A 22,667-nucleotide genomic window follows, 5' to 3' on the forward strand; every position below is an offset into this window, starting at 1 on the left:
TCGGCGATAACCTCTGGTGGCCCTGTTAGGCATGAATGCTACCCTGTTGACAATAACCACAGTGGAGGGAAAAGGGGAGAGAGAGAGAGAGACCCAATCCCATATCTGCTAACTGCCCCCCTCACCCCCCCTCCAGGTGCTCAAGTAGCCCTGAAGGAATTGGTTAGATATAAGTAATACGGGAATATGCCGTAGAAGGTGATAGCCGGTGAATAGCTGCTGTAGCAATGTGCTGCAACCGAGCTGCTCCTCCGTCCAGATCCGCACCACAGCTGAGATGTTTGTTATTGAGGAAAACGTATTTCTATAGGATGTTTTCTCAGATATAGAGAGCCTAAGCGGAAGCAGGAGGTAATGTTGTCGCCATGGGGCCTCAATTCGGAAAAAATCTCCATGTAAGTGAACGGGAGTCAAAATTGTATTTCATAATCCGATTGAATTGTCCCATGAGAGAAATATATGACCTTAACATACTTAAAACATAACGTTTCATGCCAAAAAATCAGCAGTTTGGCCTGTAGTCTTTCTGGTTACGGATTCTTCAGAATTTTACTTTACAATAGTTTTACAACAAACTGCTGATTCCTCGGCATGAAATGCGATGTTTTAAACAGGTAGAGGTCATATTTTTTTCTCATGGCACAATTCAATCGGATCACGAAATAAAATTTTGACTCCCGTTCACTTACATGGAGACTTTTTCCGAATTGAGGTCCCATGGCGAGCGTTACTTCCTGCTTCTGCTTAGGCTCTCTATTAATCATTAAATGTTTTACAGAGCCACATAAAGAGCGCAGAGTTAAATCTCAGCACGTAATAAAACAAGCTGTGATTAGAGGAGACGCCAGTAGACATCACCTGCCGCCTCCCGCTCAGCCTGCAAGAACCTGGGTATATACAGTACTGTGTGTGTGTGTGTGTGTGTGTACATAAGCAATATGGGCGATTTGCCAAACAAGGTATTAGCTCAGTAAATGTATGTCGACGTCTCATTACATCTGGACAAGCTGCGTTGTGCAGGGACAGAGTTTTTCTCTCCTCCCACCTTGTCCTGAGGAATCAGCAGCTTCTAGAGTCTGTAAATTAAAACGCTCACGTTAACGCACTTAATGTGGTTTTAGTGCAGTACACAATGATGATAATACACAATCATATAGTACAGTATCTTTAAAGGGATAGTTCAACATTTTGGCAAATTGGCCCATTGCCATAATCCCTATAGTCATAGCAGTAGGTTCGTTACCTTTAATTGTCTGTGCAAGCTATTTTTAGAACGGCGGAGCAGAGCCGCGAGCTGCTCAGAGCTACGCTACGGAGGCTCATGGGATTTCTTGGTTTCCCTCATCAAACTCATCAAATACACAATCCAACAACTCCAAAACGCTCTGGTGGACAAGTTGTGACCTGCACATTCACCACACTATGAGATGATAACAGAACGTTACCAGACAGAGTTGTTTTAGAGGTAAATGCAGCGACTGCTTGCTGAAATACTGCTCCCAACGGGAAAGCGCATCAGTGGTTTTGCATGAATTTACCTCTAAAACAACTCTGTCTGGTAACGTTCTGTTATTATCACAGCGTGGTGAATGTGCAGGTCACAACTTGTCCATGAGACCATTTTGGAGTTGTTGGATTGTGTATTTGTTGATGAGTTTGATGAGGGAAACCAAGAAATCACAATAGCCTCCGTAGTGTAGCTCTGAGCAGCTCGCGGCTCTGCTCCGCCGTTCTAAAAAATAGCTTGCACCGACAATTAAAGGTAACGAACCTACTCCTAAAACTATAGGGATTATGGCAATGGGTCTATTTGCCAAAATGCTGAACTATCCCTTTAACAAGTGCAGCCGGTAAACAAACCGAATCATTGCTAAACATTTGACCCTTTCACCTCTGAACATTTCATGAATAGAGGAGTATAATCATACACACACTTCATTTATAACACATCCTCTGTGTAAAAATACTGTTTATTGTAAAGCAGGTTAAGTCAATAAGAAGATCAGACAGGTAGAGAACAAGGATTCCTCAGATAAGTAAAGCTCTCAACTATTATAGGTCCATAAACTAGTGAGATTTTGTTGTTTTTTCTTAGTTGCAGTGAGTCAAACAGGCAGTTTGTGCCACTTTATTTTGGTTCTTAGATTAATCTCCATGTGAAGTGACAATAATATCTGCACATAACCTGATTTGTGCTTTATAAGAGGAGTGATTGATGTTTCCGTGGCGCCTCGTAACTGTAAAAATGCATGTAGCACACTGGAGGCGAGGCGATGCACGGCCATACCATACCAAAGAGTAAACACTGGAAAAACAATGGAAGAAAGAAAATGAGAGAACGACGAGTAAACGAGGAAATTAAATGTTCTAAGAGGTCGATAAACGGAGACCTCTCCCCCCATCCATGCATCCATCCATCCACGGTGTTGTATAAGAGCGGCTTCATGAAGAGTTATTAGAATGTATAGAATTTATTGAATGGACGGCAGGAATGGAAATGTATAGAAACGACAACCATCTCTCCTGCTTTTCATGGCCAGTTGATAGACATGACCCCTCCTCCTCCTCCTCCTCTCACAGTCTGTGCGGAGTGATTGCAATGAGCTCGGGACTGTGCTGAATTATGACAGATAAGGACAATCAATATCAGGCTGGATGGCGCGAGAGAGAGAGAGAGAGAGAGAGAGAAAAAAAAGAGAGCATGGTGAATATTTAGAACATGTACGGCCTTTGAAATGATCTTTTTATCAATGGATATTTGTATGTTTAGCTGGTTTGTGGGTGATTATAGACGGATTCACACATCGGGAGGAGTCTGTGTATGGACGGCTCACACTCCGCTGTCTTTGCTGTTTAGTCAGTGTGCTGCTATGTATGTATGTGTGTGTCTGTGTGTGTGTGTGTGTGTGTGTGTGTAATGAGGCCAAGGAGAAGTCATTTGTCATGCCATCTGATAGTGTAGCACCAAGCACCAGGCTAAAGCACCCTGAGCACAGCCGTGAGGGGCTGGGCCGAGGGGGAGGGGGGTGGAGATGATTGACAACGATAGATAGCTGTCAGTCACTGAGAGGGAGAAGAGGGGGAGGAGGAGGAGGAGGAGGAGGAGGAAGAGGGGGAGCAGGGAGCAGCGGCCTGGGGCAGGCGACAGTGACATTTAGTCCAGACCCAAAGCTTTGTCAGGTGGATGATGGGAAGTGAGGAAAAGTAGGTATTTTCCAAAATACCGGTACATGATCTTCATGTTGAACAAAAAATGTTGCTCCAGTCGGTTTCAGAAGTGTCAGAATTTCTTGGTTTCCCTCATCAAACTCATCAAATACACAATCCAACAACTCCAAAACGCTCTGGTGGACAAGTTGTGACCTGCACATTCACCACGCTATGAGATAATAATGTAACATTACGAGAAGGAATTGTTTTAGAGGGAGATACAGAGACTGCTTGCTGAAAAACTGCCCACGACAGGAATGCGCATCAGCAGTTTTGCATGAATTTACCTCTAAAACAACTCTGTGTGGTAACGTTCTGTTATTATCTCATAGCGTGGTGAATGTGCAGGTCACAACTTGTCCACCAGAGCGTTTTGGAGTTGTTGGATTGTGTATTTGATGAGTTTGATGAGGGAAACCAAGAAATCCCATGAGCCTCCGTACAGTAGCCTTGCTCTGAGCAGCTCGCAGTTCTGCTCCGCCGCTCTAAAAATAGCTTGCACCGACAATTAAAGGTACATACGAACATACTGCTAAAACTATAGGGATTATGGCAATGGGCCAATTTGCCAAAATGTTGAACTATCCCTTTAACAAGTGCAGCTGGTGTTAGTTCTATAATGATAAAGTGACTACATTAAAACTGAGTCAAACATGATGTTGATTTATTGTCGAGCAATGCATCCTCTGCTCTTTTCACACACCTGTCACAAGACCAGTAGTCAAAGTAGTCATTTTAATTTAGTTATGGTCAAACTGCACTTTTAAAGGATAAATAAGTTGATATTCTTTATTTGTCTTAATTGTCAACAAGTCCATTGAACAGTCCAACTACTTACTTCACAGTATAGTCTGCATGGTTTCTTTTATCCATCCACAGTTGCACCACCTGTGATGTGTGTAGATTATTTTGAATGGATCTAACACACAGACACAGACGTCATCCTGCTGCCATGTAAATACTCATTAGGAAACCAAATCTGCATCTTAAAATATTTCCCCAGCAAATGCACTTCTGACTTGTGTTTGAGAAAGTTTTGCAAACAAGCACAGCTACTTCCCTTTTAGGAAAATGTTCCATCTTTTTGTAATGAAAGTGTTTTCAGTCGTTGGGTGAAGGACAAACAAACTGAAGCTTTGCTGGTTCTCGTATTTTTCATGAGATCTCACCTGTTGTACCTGCAGCGGACGTACGTACAGTCCTCGAGTTGAACACACAGCGTCGGTTTCACTACTTCACCAGCACAGAAAACAATTCCCCTGAACACAACAGGTCTTCCTCGGCAGTCATCAGTGTCTCAGTGTGACATGACCGGAGCTCGTCGTGCTACGAGAGGAGATGTAGTGAAGAATAAAGCGTGACACTCGGGGTCAAAAAGACTGTAGTAACACGTCAAGACTAACATTGACCCTGAAACAAAATCCAGCTCTCCTCCCTCCCTCCCTCCCTCCCTCCCCTCCTTCCTCCTCACACAGCTCTCACTTTCTCTCACTCTTTTCTCCCTCTCATTCTTTCACTCTGTCCCCATTGAGCAGCGAAGTTGTCGCTCTCTTTCACAGCCTACCCTGGGCGAGAGGGGAACAATGCAAGCACACTTTGCTCCCCTGAATACGTGTTAGAAACCCAATCAGGCCCTCTTATTCCCCATATTCTTTTTCTTTCTTTTCCGTCTTTCTTTTCTCTTTCACACTCGGGCGAAGGAGGAGGAGGAGGAGGAGGAGGAGGAGGAGGAGGAGAGGAGGGGGGGAACTTAAACAGGCTCGCTGTAAAGGCAAACTGCTCTCTGTTCTCCCTTTTTGCTTTTTTCCCGCCGTCACTCCTTTCTTCCTGCCTTGTCTCCTCTGCACGCACAAACACATAAACGCACACACACACACACACACACACACACATAGAGTTACACACACTCGCATGCACCTCATTTCCCTGTGTGAGTATAGATGTTCCACCCATTGTTACCCTTTCCATCAATAGAAAGGGACAAAAGAGGTGAGAGCGAAAAAGATTTCTCCCAACAAAAGACGTCATAATTGATTGTAAATTGAGAAATATCTCTCAGTTAAAAGCCCCACCTCCTCATTCTCCATTTCTCTCTCTCTCCGTTCTCGTGTCTCCACTTCACTCTCTTGGTTATGGAGACAAGTACAGTCACAGAAATGAGATTAACGACATTCACCAGGGTTTATGACTGGAGGCTATATCGAAAATCACTTCCTTGTTCCCTTCACTCTGCTACATAATGGACACGCAGCGAGTTAATGTAGTGAGTGATACATTGTTATTTTAAACACTTACTGTATGGCGTTACTGACACTTGTTTACACAAGCAGTCACCAGGCATCCCACTGTTTACACCGATAACAACATTTTGACTAATAGATCAGTGTTGGGTGTCAAACTAGACAGATATATGTGATTGGTAAACAATTTATGTCACTTTTTGATATTGTAAATCAAACAATATCCAGGTTTTGACCATATGTTTGTGTGAGCATGTACAGTATATTGTCAGTATGGTAAATAGTAATGCTGTGACAGTTTGTATAAGTTAAATTCAACCTTTATTCCCACACTGTACAGCCTATACCCATGACACGATACATACTGTAAGTTTAGTGATGGGGCCAATCGACAATATTATGTATTCTTCTATGTTAAATATTCACTGCCCGTCCAAAAAAAAAAGTCACACACTCTAGTATTTCGTTGCACCGCCTTTAGCTTTGATTATCGCGTGCATTTTATGTGGCATTGTTTCGATAAGCTGCTGCAAAGTCACAATATTTATTTTCGTCCATGAGTTGCATTAATGTTTCAAAGATCCTCAGTGGGGTTCAGGTCTGGACTCTGTGGTCATTGATGATGGTTCCCCACTCTCCTTCCAGTTTTTAATAATGCGTTAGACAGTTCTTAACCCAATTTTACTAGTCTAAGCAATTTCCTTAGATGTTTTATTTGCTTGATGCCAATAATTTGAGCCTTCTGGAACAGATTAACATCTTCTCCACGACCACAGGATGTGTCTTCTGACAAGGTTGTTTAAGAAATGAGACTTCATCAGTTAGGGTTAGATAAGTTGTTGCCAGCTGAAACATAGTCACCCATGCAGTAATTAATTAAAAAACTGTCATTTTTGGTTCTTCCAGGTTGACTTTATTTTACAGTCTTGGAGGTTTGTGCTCGATGCCGCTGCTGTGATCAGGCAATACATTGTATAAACTCAGTCCTTTCTGGCATAACCTGGCCTCCGTAGTTCAGACAGTGACTTACTGTAAAGTTACTGATAGAAAATGTGGTATATGAAGTGTCAAATGGAGAGTCCTTACAGCCAGTGACAGTTGAGTTTCCTCTGAGCAAAACACTAAAGCCAAAGTTGATGTTTCTGAGATCATCATTTATGTGCATGAAATGTACCGTCGTTTTACTGGATAAATAAAAATAGGAAAAATATGTAGGAGGAAGAGGGAGAAGGACTTATTTTGAAGCAGGATAGGGCTGAAAGAGAGCGAGCAGGCTCTTCACGACAAATCCTGGGGATAAATAGAGGTTAAAATACATGAAGGAGTGTTTGTAAGTCAGAGAGGGAGAGAGACGGAGGGAAAGAGGGAAAGAGAGAAAGAGATTGACGGACTGGGAGCGATCTACGAAGGCAGTGAAACAAACGAGCGCCGCAACAGGTTGGAATTTGATCAACACTATCAAGCAGGCCAGATACAAGCTGCGATACCTGGAAGAGATGGATGGCGAACGTGTGTATGTGTGCAGAAAGGGAGGATGTGTGTGTGCGTGCGTGTGTGTATGTGCTGTTAATCTATTTATTTACCTGTCATTGGCTGCGATAATGGTTTTCATCCCTTCTCTCCCTCTGTCTCTCTTTCTCTCTCAGTCTATCTGGTGATGGGGGATTGGGTTTCTTGTGTCGCTTGATAATCAAACCTGTATTTTCTCATCAGACTCTAATCAGACCAATTACACGCGTGACGGAGAGCGTGGGCAGGTTGATGTAGGGGAGCGATAAGGGGGACACACACACACACAAACACACAAACACACGTGCACACACACTTTGGGATTAAGCGCTCTGTCTTGGGGTATCTGCGTCTCTTATCGGGGACAACCATCCCTGACATGACCTGTCAGCAGCCACGTCAAAGGTGTCGCTCACGCACAAACACACATGAGCACATTCACACATGGTTCATGCATGCAGACCAGACTTCTTCTCTTTCACAACCTCACTCCTTGTTCTTCTAATGTTGAATATTTTCTTTATTCAGCATTTTTTTTTCAAACTGTAAAACTTATTTGAATCGATGAATGAGTTTTATTTCGGTACATAAAAAGACAGATTTCTCAGTTCGGCCATGTGACCAGAAGCTAAGCTCATGTACACCCACTCCTTTTACTTAACAAAATGATACTCATCAAAGAACACATTACAAAAAGTTAATCGTATCTATAAACTTAACTAATCTAAAAATAGTGCAATCCATATAATAGTCTTTTAAAACTTGCTGGTATCAGGGACCAGACAGCCCCTAAATGGGGGCATTTTGCAAATATGAGACAGTAAGTAACGTAAATTTTTCATCTACTGTACGTGCACATATAATGAATAAATAAAGTATTTATATTGTTATTTAATAAAGTATTTTCTATTCTATTATATGTGCAACCAGCAACTTTGCAGTTTTTTGTTTGTTTGGTTTTTTTGTAACACTGGTAAAACATGGAAGAATCTGGTATTTGTCATTACAGGAGTCAGTCCAAAATGTGTGAAGATTATGAATGAAAATGAAATGTGAATAGTTGCTTTGATAGTAGATTTACAGTGTAGGCCCCCTAAGTTTTCCACTTCGTCTCATAACGTTCAGTTATTACCTCATAGTGTGGTGAATGTGCAGGTCACAACTTGTCCACCAGAGCGTTTTGGAGTTGTTGGATTGTGTATTTGATGAGTTTGATAAGGGAAACCAAGAAATCCCATTAGCCTCCGTAGCGTAGCTCTGAGCAGCTCACGGCTCTGCTCCGCCATTCTAAAAATAGCTTGCACCGACAATTAAAGGTAACGAACCTACTGCTAAGACTATAGGGATTATGGCAATGGGTCAACTTGCCAAAATGTTGAACTATCCCTTTAACTCCTTTAAGAGATACACAGTGATTTTTTTTACATTTGGTTCAACAAACAATAAAGTTCCTCTGAGGTTTTAAACTTTATTTGAATCTGTAACTGTGAGTCTTTTGTCCCTTTTTGTGTCTTTCCCAGGCGTATGACGGCTTTGCGAGCCTGGGCATCTCCCGCCTGCTGGAGCCGTCCGACATGGTGCTGCTGGCGATTCCCGACAAGCTGACGGTGATGACCTACCTGTACCAGATCCGCGCCCACTTCTCCGGCGAGGAGCTGAACGTGGTGCAGATCGAGGCCAACAGCAGCCGCAGCACGTACAAGGTGGGCGACTTCGAGACCGACACCAACGCCTCCATCGGCCAGGACAAGTTCTACGCCGAGCTCAACGACGTGCAGCAGCGCCAGGGCGCCGCTCCGCCCGACGACGCGGCCGCCGGCGCCGAGTCCAACGGCACCAAAGCCGCCGAGGAGGAGGAGGAGGAGGAGGAGGAGGAGGCGGTGGGAGCAGCGATGGAGCCGAGTTGGAAAGCTGAAGTTGCTGTGTCAGCCAGTTTGCAAACAACGGCGTCTTTGCAGTCCTCGCCTCCTGTCCCGTCACCACGCACAGTATTAGCCGCCGCCACCACGGCCACAGACTCGACCCACCTGACGCCGCCGAACCTGCTCAAAGCCAACACGTTAGACCTCAGCGCGTTGCCACGGCGAGCGGAGAGGGAGAGGGAGACGGGGAAGGAGAGGCAGCAGAAGGAGGAGGTGCGAGACGGGAGGAAGGAGGGAGGAAGTATAGAACCGGGGTCTCCCACCAGGAGAGGAGGCCCCTCTCCCTCCCCCTCCCCCTCCCCCTCCTCGCCACCGCACCAGAAACTGGGCTTCTCCTATAACAGGGACGCCGACCTCATCAAGAAGAAAAGGGCCAGTCTGCGCCACTCGGACTCGGAGCCGGTCTCAGACAGCGGCTCCGCTCCGGTCAACCACACCGACGCTCCCAAACAGGTAAACAACCACAACTGTCAAATCAAATCAAATCAGCTTTATTTATATGGCACTTTTCATACATTGCAGTAACACAAAGTGCCTCACAGAGGATAAAAACTAAACTAAACTAAACAAAACAAAAAACACCAACTATCGACCAACTGTCAACTATGAACTGTCAACAGGCCTTTCCCCACTACACAGGTACAGCTCTGCTCGCTCCTCCGCAAAGTGGGCAGGGTCGTCATATTGCGGCGTCCACAGTCGCATCGTCTTGTTCTCTTTTTTCAATCCTCTCGCCAGCTCCAAACACACTCATCTACACCTCATCAGCAGACCACACAGCAGCCGTTTAACTCGCGTGAAAGGATAACAACAGTTGCAGTACAGATCAGTGGTTGCTGTTTTATTTTTTGTTTTTTTTGTTTTGAAGAATCGGTTTATTGGCATTTTTTTTTAGTTAAAGCAGAAGTAAGTGATATATTTGTGTTAATATAAGTCTTAAATAGTTATATCTTCCGACAGCAATCACTTACATAGAGTGTTTGGACTGAAACACGGGTCTGTCAGTCCCTCTGCTCTGCTCTGAGCCGAAGAGAAAACATTTATCGTATCCTACAGTTTTTATCCAATGTGGAGAGAAAACGGCAGGCAGGGCTGTGTGTGCAGCCAAGGAACGCCGTTAATGTGGTGACGTAGCGACGAGGACTGTTATGGTGCGTTCAAGGAAACTCGTATTTTTCCGACCGTGAAGTCGTACCAGTTCGATCTGGTATGAGTTCACCGGTCGGAAGTTACGAGTGGCCGTTATAGTGACTTTCACCGGTAAAACAGGTCGGAAAAACACGAGTGGGTTGCCTGGAACGCTACAAATTCGTAAGTTGTGACTTGAAGCTGTAATTTACGATTTCAAAAGCCTGCCTGGAACGCAGCATTAGCGAAAACGACCGGATCACTCACTTCTGCTTTAAAGCAGAAGTAAGTGATCCGGTCGTTTTGGCTAACTTCCTGTCAGCCGATGGAGTTAGCAGTCCCCGCCCCTTTATGCCGTTCTCTCTCCTCATTGGATAAAGGTTGTAGGATACAAGGAAAGTTTTCTCCTCGGCTTACAGCAGAGCAGAGTGACTGACAGACCCGTGTTTCGGACCAAACACTCAATATAAGTGATTGCTGTCGGAAGATATAACTTTTTAAGACTTATATTAACACAAATATTCCGCTTACTTCTGCTTTAAACACAAATACAAATCACAAATTCAGTAAATGAACACAATAAAGCCCCCCCCATTTCCCAGATCCGCTAAAGCAGGTGTGTCAAACATGCCAATCTGGCCCTCAGAATGAATTTGCCAAGTGTGAAAATTACATAGAAGGCATAAGAGGCATAATATTGTTGAAATTGCACGTGTATTTTTATCAAGAAATTTCAGATTGTTCATAATATGTTTTGTAAAAGAATAGTTCATTAACTGTAAACATCTTATAATACAAAGGGAAAAGTTCTCCTTTTTATTTATAGCTTATCATGCTTTTATTTTACTGGTCCAGCTCACTTGAGATCCAGTTGTGCTGTTTGTGGCCCCTGAACTAAAATGAGTTTGACACCCCTCCCTGCTCTAAAGGAAAAGAAAATATAAAAGAGAAAATATCGTGATAAAGAAGAAATAGAACAGATAGAGAATGATAATAATAATAAAAAGATAAAATAAAATAAATTAATAAATAAACAGCAATGGTTAAAGTTACCAGTCTTTGCCTAAATATGCAGAAGTATACTCTGCTAGTCCGTCAGTCTGTTTGCCACATCAGTAATGTTGTCGAAATAAGTCAGAAAGCACACCCAAATTTGTCCTCAGTCCCTCTCAGAGTGAATTTGATCTTCTTTCTCCAACTTAAGGTGAAACTTAAACATGTTGACATCCACGTGGTGTTTGTGTAAAAGACATTTAGGAATACAAAACAGCAATCAGTGGCCGTAGGCGTCGGTTGAGGCGTTACCAAAAAAAGTAGCTGGTACCAGGTACCACTGTATCCTTAGTGGAAAAGCAAAAAAAAGCTGAGTAGCGCTCGTGGAAAAAGGCCAGAAGAGTCCAGTTCCCATATATTTATTTATTTTCACCATCTTCATCTGGATAATCCTGAATAGCTCCTCTTGTGTCAGAGTGCACATGTAAAACCCACTAAACTCAGAGATGTAGAAACAGAGGACAGAGCTTTGAATCTTCACAAACAAGTCCTTTAAGGGGTTTTTGCAAGAGATTAATTAAACTATCTCAGATCTAATTATAAATCCTGTACCTTAAACAACCTCTGGATCAGTCTGTACAATGTAAGACTAATTCTCATCGTGCTACTTAAAGTCGGGTATTAAGATTCTGACGGCGTTTGCTTTGCAGCTAAATGGATTGTTCAGGTTTTTTTTTTTTTTTTATCCGTGCACCCCGGCTTTGATTGAAACTTCCACGGCTAACATCAGTCATAAGACAGAGGATGCAGCGAACATTCATTCCCTCCTGGCGCTCGCTCGCTCGCTAAGCTTCAAATCCCGACCTCGCCGCAGAGAGAGAGATGACCGACCGTCGACGAAATTCTTCCTTCCCCCCGTTCCGTTCTGCATTAGATGTTGTCGTCGTCACCTGTCTTCGTTGTCGAGACCGTTAACCTGTGGCGACTATAGAAGGCACCTAGGAGAACCCCCCCTCTACCCCCCCTTTTGCTTTGACATTTCATTATATTTTTCATTATATTTCTCATCCCTTCAGTTGATGGCAGTTGGCGCCGTGACTGCTCAGGCGTGGCGACGCTTTGCGCGGGAGCACACACCTCATCTCGTCTCTCAAAAAAAAACGCACCAACACAGGCCCTGAGAGAGACACACACACACACACACATATACACACACACACACATTGAATACATTGCTGCCTGCATCGGTTAACCCCAGATTACCAGCTTCCTGTTTACAAGTCAAAAGGTCACGGGACCCAGCGGGAGGGTTATGATGACAGCTATGACACCCCCGTTTTGATCTGCTGTTATCTAGTTAGCGGTGGATGCTGCGTCGTCCTCGCCGGCTGCTCCACCCAGGAACAGATCTGACTCCACTGGAAGGATAAACATGTTTCTGTTGTTATTAACATCCCGGGCTGTAATATTTCTGTGTCTAAGCCAAATGTAAAAAAGCTCTGTTTGCTCTGTTTGCAACCCCCCCGTAATAATAATATAACACAGCCAGGATTACCCTGCTGATAAAACTCGAAAGCTAGGTGTATGTGTGTATGTGTGTGTGTGTTTTGCTTCCTTGTCAAAGCCGTCATGCTCTCTACACCACTGGGCCCAGACAGGGCTGTGTGAGCCGCGCTGGTACACCAGACCATAATACCAGAGAGCAGGTCCTGTATATCACGGGGGGATATACCTTCTCCTACCTTTTAACCTGCTCGTCTAAATCCCTTTTCCAACCGCCGCCGCCGCCACCGACCTGCTCACTGTTCAAGAAACACACGTGAAAAAGCTTCTCTACTGCTGGGAAATACACTCTGATATGTAGTTGGACCGCCTTTAGCTTTGATTACGGCGCTCGTTCACTGTGGCATCGTTTCAATTAACTTCTGCAATGTCACAACAATCTTGGTTTTTTTAGGATTTGATCTTTTTTAAGGTAATTTCACGACTTTTAACAATAAACACAGCAAAACACAACACTTTCTTATTCCCTGGTTGGAAAGGAGCAAGGAGAAGATGCAATTTATATCGCCTGACCCTCACTCAGTACATAATTATTCTGAAATAATCTGTCAGTCACTGAGCAACAGTCTTACAATAAAGTAAACAAAACAAACAAAAACATAACAAAAAAAGACAGTTTCAATCTGACCTTTCTGCGTTTGATTTCACCAAACGTTTAAGTGTAGCCAATCACGATCATTCTGAATAATGAACTTTTCGTTGCGGCCTTGTAAGCTGATCTGGATTCTTTAAACTTTTCATTTTTTAAACCTTTTATATAGGTTTTAGTATTGTTATTTATTACTGTTTTTATTTATGTATTGTGGAGCACCCCCCAACCTAAGTTTTTCACAACGCTGTACTTGTACATCTGTGTGACAATAAATATCTTGAATCTTGAATCATGAATTCAAGATTTTTTCCGACCACATTTCTTCCTTGAAGATGATCCTCCCAGTTTTTAATAATGCACTCAATTTTTAAGCTGTGACTCTTACCTCCAAGTCCAGAGGTGTATTTGTATTTGTATTTGGTTCCTAGTTAATGTTGAGTTTTTTCTTTCCAAAGGAGACAACGCCCGCTCCTCTATCAAGTCCTCCAGCTGAGAAGGTGAGTTACAGTAAAGTGTATTGAGACATGTAGCTACCATGATGATTTTACACTCTAAAGCTGAACTGAATTAATGGCAAATTCAACAAAAAACAACCAAAACCTCTTAAATATGCCAAGTGTTGTGATAATTTTGGCCGCCATTGTATGATACCACAAAATAAACCAACATTAGCACATTTCTATGGGTAAAACTGTGATTTTCAACACCAGAGGCAAAGACTAAAGTGCATCAGAGTCCTTCCATCATCGGTGATGTGGTCTCTCTGTAGTTTTATCTGATCACCCTCCCTGTGTTTCTCCGGCATGCAGAAGGTTCTCTCTCGTCAGGAGGAGCTGAAGGAGCGAGCGCGGCTGCTGCTGGAGCAGGCCCGCAGAGACGCCGCCATGAAGGCCGGCAACAAGAACGTCCCCAACTCGGCCGTGAGCGCGCCAGCCAGGGCCACGAACGCCGCAGATGTAAGTCACAGTGGTGTGTTTGTGCCTCTGTGTGTGAGAGTGTGGATGAACTTTTGTTTGTAGCTGAACCTGTTGGGTGTGTGCATCTACTCTAAGGCCTTATCCACACAAAAACGTTTTTTACTGTTAAATATTCCCGTCCACACAAGTTCGGGTATTAAAATATCTATGTGCACACACAAGGTCTGCAGGATCGTCTGATGACTGGATTATGTACAAGTGCCTGCCGTTACGCTTTCCATCGCCTCTGTCTCTCGATTTTGTGTAACAGAACCTGTGCATTAATGCAAACAGGTAAGAAGTCCTGTTAACAGTGATAGAAGCACAACTATCTTGTACACGTCCATTTCTTCCACAACTGTTTGTAAACAAAGTGGCGAGAGGTGTGAAAGAGAGGAAATAGCAAATTGGTAAATATCCGTTTATCTTGTCCTCACATCAAAATAAATGCAATTTCTTTATTTTAAATATTCACTGTGGCCGGAGTTTTTCTCCGTTTTCAATACGTTTGCGTGCGTACGGACTCCAAACCGGATGAAAAAAGCTGCGTTTATCAAAATGTATCAAATATTTACTTTTTTGCTGTGTTTCAGTGTTAGTTCTTTCCTGTCTTGTGCTGTGTCGTGTCTTTGTGTTTGCTTAATGTTTGTCACTGGTATTGCACAAAAAAAACATCGTTTTCGGGCCAGAGGCGTTCTATATTGGGCCTAAAACAACACAAACAGACGTGTCACATCTCAAAACGACAACCAGAACTGAGCCAAGTGGAGATACGATCCAACATGACTCAGCTGAGGGAGACATAAAAAGTCGGTCCGGGTCTTGAGGTCTCTGAAGAGGGGGGGCAGGTGTGTTTGACCTCCTCTTCTTCTTCTTCTTCGTCGTGTACTGTGTTAAAGCCGAGTGGGGAGTTTGAGCTCTGTGTCCCTGTCTCCTCTCCTCTTCATGCTCTGGAGTGCCGTGCTGCAGCATCGCCTCGGCGTGCAGAAACAGCTACTAGAGTGACCAGCGGCCTTTTTCAACACCCTCATGTCACTGCGACTTCGCCACAGCTCTGTACTTTGCTGCTCACTACACTCGCAACATGCTGGAAAATCCTGTCCAAACTGTCTCATCCTCTGGCAGTCCACTTTGCTAAATCCTTTTCGTGAGAAAGCTTTAGAGAAGGAGAGAGAGAAGACTTCCCTTCCCTGATTAACTTCTGCTGAGACACTTGTAATGGACGACTGAACGTCGCAACCTGAACGCGTCAGTGAGGGGAAAAACCAAAAATGTGGATGATGTGGACTCTCTCGCTCTCTCTGAGACATCCCGACCAAATTTGCTTCGGCCTTCACTTTCCACCGCCGAACGCTAAGTAAATGTTGTACACAAACACCTGTCAGCAAAAGTACATTTACGGTAAAGGAAGGAAGGGGAGGAGGGGTTGGGGTGGGGGGGTTGAGTTTGAGAATCGCTGTACCGAAGCAAACTAGACTAGAGAAGAAGACGCGAGTGAAATTGCCAGCTCTGAACTGAGCACGCTCCACTGAACATAATATACTGGCAGTGGGAGGGGGCACAGCGATGGACCGGGAGTTACCCCGGGAAAGAGCTGCGGTCAAATCCTCTGTGACGTTTCCAAATGTTTCAGAGAAAAGGAGAAAGAGGAGGGAAAAAAAAAAAAAAAAAAAAAAAAAACGGTCTTGTGAGAATTGTGACGACAAGGGATTTGAGGGTAAAATGAAATAAATACCTTTTGGTAATGAAATATCTAAAAGGCAGCAGCCGCATGCCCCTGCATTCGCCGCCTGAATCCTTAAAAAGAAATACGCCCTTGAATTAGATGTTTTTTTAAAGTGTGTTGTCGGTGTCTGTCGTTCGTGTGCAGGCATGCAAATGTGTATATGTATATGTGTGTGTGTGTGTGTGTGTGTTTTTTCACAGCACAGGAATAACCATTTCAGCATAATCTTAGGAAATAAATGAGGACCTTCCAAGGACTGGTGGCGTTAAAAGTCTTCAGAGGCAGAAAGCAAATTAAAAGAGTTCTTCAAAGCTGTTGCAGAGCCGATATATATTTCCTTAGCGACAAAAAAAAAAAAAAAAAAAAAAAGGTCCTCCTCTTCCGTCCCCTTGTTGTGTGGCAAGATGGCTGACTTCACTTAGATTAGCTCCTTAAAGCAGCCGCCCCTCCACTCCTTCTCGCTCCCTCTCCTCCTGATTTTCTTACTCATTTCCAAGGACAATTGGTTAATAACCCCTTCACACACACACACACACACACACACACTGCTCCCATGCATAAGCGAAGGAGGGGAAGGAGGAGGAGGGGCGAGAGAGAGAGAGAGAGAGGGAGATATTGAATTGTTTACACTTTTTTTAATAGAAAACATTGATCAAAGGAATACGACTGGCCTCGAGGCCAATGTGCTGATAATTGTTAGTGATTCAGATTAGATTACTTGATGTCTTGTTTTGATTAGCGTTGAGTGTGTGTGTTTGTGTGTGTGAGTGTGTGTGTGTGTCTATGTGTGTGTGTCCGCGTTATCAGCTGGAGAGGCCCAAGCCTTTTCCCATTTAACTCTCCATCCATCTAAGTAGGTGCTTTGCGGTTTAGCATGCATAAGGTATAATTTAATTCAATTAAAGCAGGCTTCATTCTTCCAGGGAAGTGGCTAATGTGGGTGGGTGGGTGGGTGGGTGGGGGGGGCCGAGGGACGAGAGGAGGAGAGGAGGAGGAAGGGGGGGTACGGTACGTTTGCTGTTGTGGGGATTTAAATAAAGTAACAAATTAAACTGATATTTGTTGATCAAAATGACATCATGTTTTATCCAAAGCTGCACAAGTCAAGATTTTAATGTGACAGTGATGATGTCATAGAGGAATATTTAAAGGTTGATTGACGATCAAAATAATAGTTATTTGTTGCACTAATCAAATATCCACATACAGAAAGAGAGTCCTGTATGATCTTTTCTGCCCATCATCAGTCTGAACTAACTCCTGAAGATGAGATTATAAATAACAAACTTTCCAGAGGATGTTGTACTTATTGTTGACCATTTTTTGATAACAAAGTCTCTATAGTTTTTATATAAATAAAATTCAGAGATCGTGTCCCACTGCAGCCTGGATCATTAGTCACATCTTTGATTAAATCTAAATGACATTTCAGCTGCATAAGAAGTTCTTTATGTCAAATGTGACTCCTCCTCTGTCGTTAATGCACCTGCACTCGCTCCTTCACAGCTTTTACCTGAACGTACACTCAGCATCTCTGGATGTGTTCAATCTTAAAAAATAAAAACAATAAGATCAAAGTGTGAAAAAACAAATGCAGAGAGCACTTACTTTTCCTTTTTTTTTCTTTTTTTACAGGAATAAAGTCAAATCTGTGTTTTTCTGTTTTAGATTTGTTGTAACACTGTAGATGTAGAAAGTCTGTCTTTCTGAATTCCACCGCTAACTGCTGACAGTAAACGCACCAAATCGAAAGCATTTGACTGAGTGAATGTGAATGTAGCCGAACAATATGTTGGGTACTCGTTCAGTGTGTGTGTGTGTGTGTGTGTGTGTGTGTGTGTGTGTGTGTGTGTGTGTGTGTGTGTGTGTGTGTGTGTGTGTGTGTGTGTGTGTGTGTGTGTGTCTTTAGCCCTGTTCTCTTGACCTATGCTCTCCCTCCTGCCATCCCTAATTGTAGCCCACAGTGACTGGTTCTTTCATCTAAGGTCACAGGTTCACTCTCCTCTCTTTCTCTCCATCCCTGTCTTCTCTTCTCAGTCTCTCTTTCTCTCTCACTCCATCTGCCTTTTTATGTTCATCTGTCTTTTTTTTTCATTTTTGCACCAGTTTTCTTCTTTGTTTTTTACAGTTTATTCTCCTTCTTCTCCCTGTTTTTTCTCTCATCTCGCTGCATCTCTTCTTTTTCCTCCTCTTCCCTCTTGTCTGTCCAACTCTCTGTGATCTCTGATGGATGAGCAGTGCTACTAATTGTTTTGAACCCTCCTCCTCCCTCCTCCTCCTCCTCCTCCTCCTCCCTCCTCCTCCTCATAGGTGGCCTTCAAAACATATCAGTGGTCTCCGTGCTGATGTCTTGTAATGTTGTAATGCCACCGCCCCCTACCCACACAGCAGCCAGATGGGTAATTAATGAGCGTTCCTAAAATATCCACGGCCGGGACTTTTACTTTATCCTCATTGCAGACATCCAGAATTTTTTGTTTTCAGTCTTTCTCTCGCTTCCCAGTCTTTTTTTCCCACTGGTGTTATTTTAATAGAGAAGCCAGCGTGTGTGTGTGTCTGTGTGTGTGTTTCTGTGTGTGTGTGTTTCTGTGTCTATTCGCTTCAGGTCTTTTCATCCATTAGCAGATGAGAACAGTAATTTCACACCGGCCTGGCCAGGCTAATTATCAGGATCCACACTAGGTTTGGGAGAAGTGTCTCTTTTGTGTGTTTGTGTGTGTGTGTGTATGTGTGTGTGCATGTGGACAGACACACACAAACTCCCACATGTGTGTATGTGTATCTGTGTGTGTGTGTATTTCGTTTGCAAAATACTGTACCGCAAGAAATGTGTGCGTGCAAGTTATGTTGCACCTGTGCACTTTTTACATTCTTTTGAACATTTGTGTTTGTGTTTGTGTGTGTGTGTGTGTGTGTGTGTGTGTGTGTGTGTGTGTGTGTGTGTGTGTGTGTGTGTGTGTGTGTGTGTGTGTGTGTGTGTGTGTGTGTGTGTGTGTGTGTGTGTGTGGTATGCATTGGAGAGTGCACGCACATGCCTTGGTGTTTTCCAGGTAAGAGAGTTCCCCTGCTCACTGACTCGTTGTGATTCCTATAATTGGGTCCTGTTTGATTTTTGCCGACCAGCACCCCGACCTCCTCCTCCTCCTCCTCCTCCTCCTCCTCCTCCTCCCTCCTCTTCTCCTCCATCGCTCCCTCTCCTCCTCCTCCTCCTCCTCTCAGGAGTGGAGGGGTCTCCTGTGTCTCTGCTGTTGTGACCTGTGGGTGTTGTCATCCACTCCCATCTGCTGTCTGTCCTCTGATCCCGACTTAAACCGCATTCATGTCCTCATTTTCTCCCCGGGTTCCCTTTCTTTTTCCTTTTGTCTCTTTTTCTCTCTGCCTTTCTTTCTTTCTTTTACGTATTTCCAGATCACACTGTGTCTCATCCAAGTGATAATAATAAAAACTCTGTTTGCTCGTCAGAGGCCGGTGTTATAACAGACTCCTTGTCACCACCAGGCTGTTGGGCCCTGACAGCCAAACACTTGACATGTGGAGAGGCAAACTCTCTGAACTTCTCTGAAAAGGTGCTGCTTCCATGACACGTCGGCAGCTGTAACCCAATCACAACGAGGAGACACGTCATACATGCTCAGAGTGGCATGTTTTCATGAGTTTTAATCATTCAGAAGCTCACAACGCTGCAATGACATCACTTCATCTGCACCAGAACACGTTTTATTCCCCTTTAACTCCTAGAATAAATGCATCTAATATAACATATTCAAGTAGTCATACTGCAGAGCCAGTGTTCAGCCAGTTCAGAGCTGTCTCTGCAGCAAATATAAAAAGAAATGCCCTATTTTGGAAATGCAAATACGGCCTTGTGCTCCGTCCTTTTAGTCCTTTTTACTCCGCTCCTCCTCCTGTCCTCTCTCCTTTTCAACTTTCTCTCGGCAGTAATAGTTTTTCTCCAGGTCTCATTTTAATGTGGCTGCTGTCCCCTTTCTTCTTCCAGCTCTCCCTTTTTCTCTCTTCTTCCTCTTCCTTCAGCGACCCCCCCTCTCCTCCTCCTCCTGCCCCTACCCCCCCCATCCTCCTCCTTTTCTCTTGCTCTCTCTTTTCTTTTTGAAGAATGTGCCCCTAATGAAACTAAATAGTTTGGTGGGGAGTTTCTTTGGTGTGTGTGCGCGCTTGTCTTGGAGTGTGTGGGTATGTGTCGTGGCTGAATTGGCTGGAGTGGAGATCAAAGGCAGTCTCTAAATTGAGTGTGCGCGCATGTGTGTGTGTGTGTGTGTGAGTGTGAGTGTGTGTGTGTTACGAGCAGGAGAAAGACAGCTCTCTCAATTGCATCACAAGAGCTGATCAAGCCATCACAGAGGAAAGCTGTAACACACACACACACACATACCTTGTCTGAACACATGTACCTCTCTTTCTTTCTCTCCTCTTCGTCAAGTTATCACATGCCTTGTGTTCACGTTTGACCAAGTGGAAGTGTCAGATGTTTTTCACGTCCACCCTGCCCAGCCTTTCCTTCCCTCTCTCTCCCTCTCTCTCTCTCCCTCTCTCTCTGTCTTAGAGCCACTTTCCATGAATAAAATATGAAGGCTGAAGTCCTCCGACGAGAGAATATTTAATGTTTATTCCATATGTAAATACACTAATCCCACTACTTCACTAAGTGCCTAAAGAATCTGTTTTAGCTTGAATGGAAAGTTTAATTACTCTCTCTCCATGCGTGTGCTTTTGTGTGATAGACTTGAGCGTCCATTTGATGTGTGAATGTGTTCACACGTATCTAATAATCCATGATATTTCGCCCGTCTTTATGTGGATTGTGCTTTTGTGAATGTGCGACAGTCACGTCACGTGTGACTGATTTTTTTTTTTTTTTTTTTTACTGCTGAGCGTTTTGCCCTAATAGCCCGAGAAACTTCACACAGGGAGTCAGAAACTTTATGCTCCTGTGATGCATTTGTGAATTTTACTGAAAAATTGGACAACGGGTAATTAGAAAGTTTGTTTCAGGAAATTACTGCATTGTCATGTTCTTGGATGGATGTTGAAAAGGAGACACACAGGTTGTGATGGAGACTGAAAGTAAAATTTAGAAGTGTTTTATCTTATACAGTTAAGTGTGAGAGTTGAAGCTTTCGACCAGGTTAACTTGACTCGTGCACCTTCACTGAATGGAAAAAAACGTCCACAGGACTCCTGTGTAAAAAGATTAGACAGAATGTATTTATTCCTTGTTTTCCAAAGTATCTAGGAGTAAAATCCAAAATCAAAGTTTTCTCATCAGAAAAGCACTACGGTAAGTGTAACTGTAACTGTGTGGCTCAGTCCTAACCAAGCCTCAACTACCTCTGTGTTCTTAAAGCGACAGTAACAAAAGGTTACAAAAATCCTTTTTAACTAATCATGAATTAAATCAAATGAATTTACCTAATCTTTTGCCTATTTTAATCAACTGTTTATCCAATCAAATCAATTATTTATTTATGCTCATATGAACTTTGCAATGTAAACAAACAAAACATGTAGAAGCACACAAAACACACTTTGGCTCAGTATCAGTAAGTGTTTATGTCTGGATGGCAGGAAACGAGTAAAAGGCAATAAAAAAATCAAGTAAAATCTAATAATAATATAATTATATTTGCTAAAAATCACCCAGGTCAGCTGTACATGTTAATACAAATGTCCAAATCACTTCAAACGGTCATTAAACCGGCTTTCAGGACTTTCATTATGAAGTCATTACTTCATTATAAGAGTCAGTGATGGAGAATCAACAGTACTGAGTGGTCGCGTCTTGTGCTGCTCCACCCACTAAACACAGTGTTTCCAGCAGGTGAGAACGTGTCTCATGTGGATGACATCATCTGGTTTTGCAGCAGCGTCCAGATCTAAATATCCAGATGTTGTCCAGAGTTGATATACCAGAGACTCATCTGTCTGCCATCTCTTTCAAATATTTTTATTAGAGCACATTGTAATATTGTTACATTATCTACATCATACACATCCAAGAGTACAGTATAATGTGTATCCATATAGAAATGTTTGCAGTTAATGTCCTCTTTTTGTTTTTTTTTAGAACATATAACAATGGCAAATGAAGATAAACATGTATACAGAGTACAGAAAAATGAACAAAAACAAAACCTAAATAAATATCCCTCCCACCCACCCTACCCAGCCTTACCCTTCCATCTAGATGCTGGTGTTGATGTATAATTAATTCAAATATCATGACAAGGAGAGTTTGAAGGTGATCCGTGACTAAATCTGACGTTAATTCCCATCTACTGATTACCTTGTTTTAACCAATCAACAGGCCTCCTGAGGTGTGTGTATATTAACCTACACCTGAAATACACGGCATCATAAAATATGCATGCACTTAAACTTTTATATGAAATAACAGGGTATCCACGGGGTCTTAAAAAGTCTAAAATTTGAAAATCTAAATTTTAGGCCTTAAAATGTCTTACATTTGTTGAATTATTGTGTTCAAGTCTTAAATAATTTTAGACAGGTCTTAAATTTTCTTATGCCCACCATGGGCGAGCATTTCACTCGTGAAAATCACAAAAAGAAAGAGCACAACCTGCGATTGGTCAAAAACTACAAATCCCACAATTCTCTGGCCTCAACAATAACAGTACTTAGTGTAAGTAAGGTAGAGTGGAGCTGTCGGTGAAAAGAGGAAACAACGCCACGTCTGGTCCTGTTCTATGTTGTTCGTTCACACCGTCACCGTTTATTCGTTACGTCCGCGGTGTAAAAGGCCGTGACGCAAAGACGCGATTAGGCGCGAGACGCGGTATACGCAACTTTTTT

At 43.2% G+C, this 22,667-nt stretch overlaps 1 protein-coding gene across 3 annotated transcripts in view; it reads left to right on the plus strand.

Annotated features, from left to right (window-relative positions):
* ehbp1 (EH domain binding protein 1) overlaps positions 1-22,667 on the plus strand; it is a 190,547-nt gene that overhangs the window by 92,334 nt on the left and 75,546 nt on the right. For all 3 annotated transcript variants that reach the window (XM_083988753.1, XM_083988754.1, XM_083988755.1), the window contains exons 13-15: positions 8,480-9,334; positions 13,613-13,654; positions 13,967-14,113. In XM_083988753.1, the coding sequence (XP_083844879.1) occupies positions 8,480-9,334; positions 13,613-13,654; positions 13,967-14,113 (1,044 nt within the window). The remainder of the gene's footprint in view (positions 1-8,479; positions 9,335-13,612; positions 13,655-13,966; positions 14,114-22,667) is intronic.

This window comes from Trachurus trachurus (assembly GCF_905171665.1).
Source record: "Trachurus trachurus genome assembly, chromosome: 15".
NCBI lineage: Eukaryota > Metazoa > Chordata > Actinopteri > Carangiformes > Carangidae > Trachurus > Trachurus trachurus.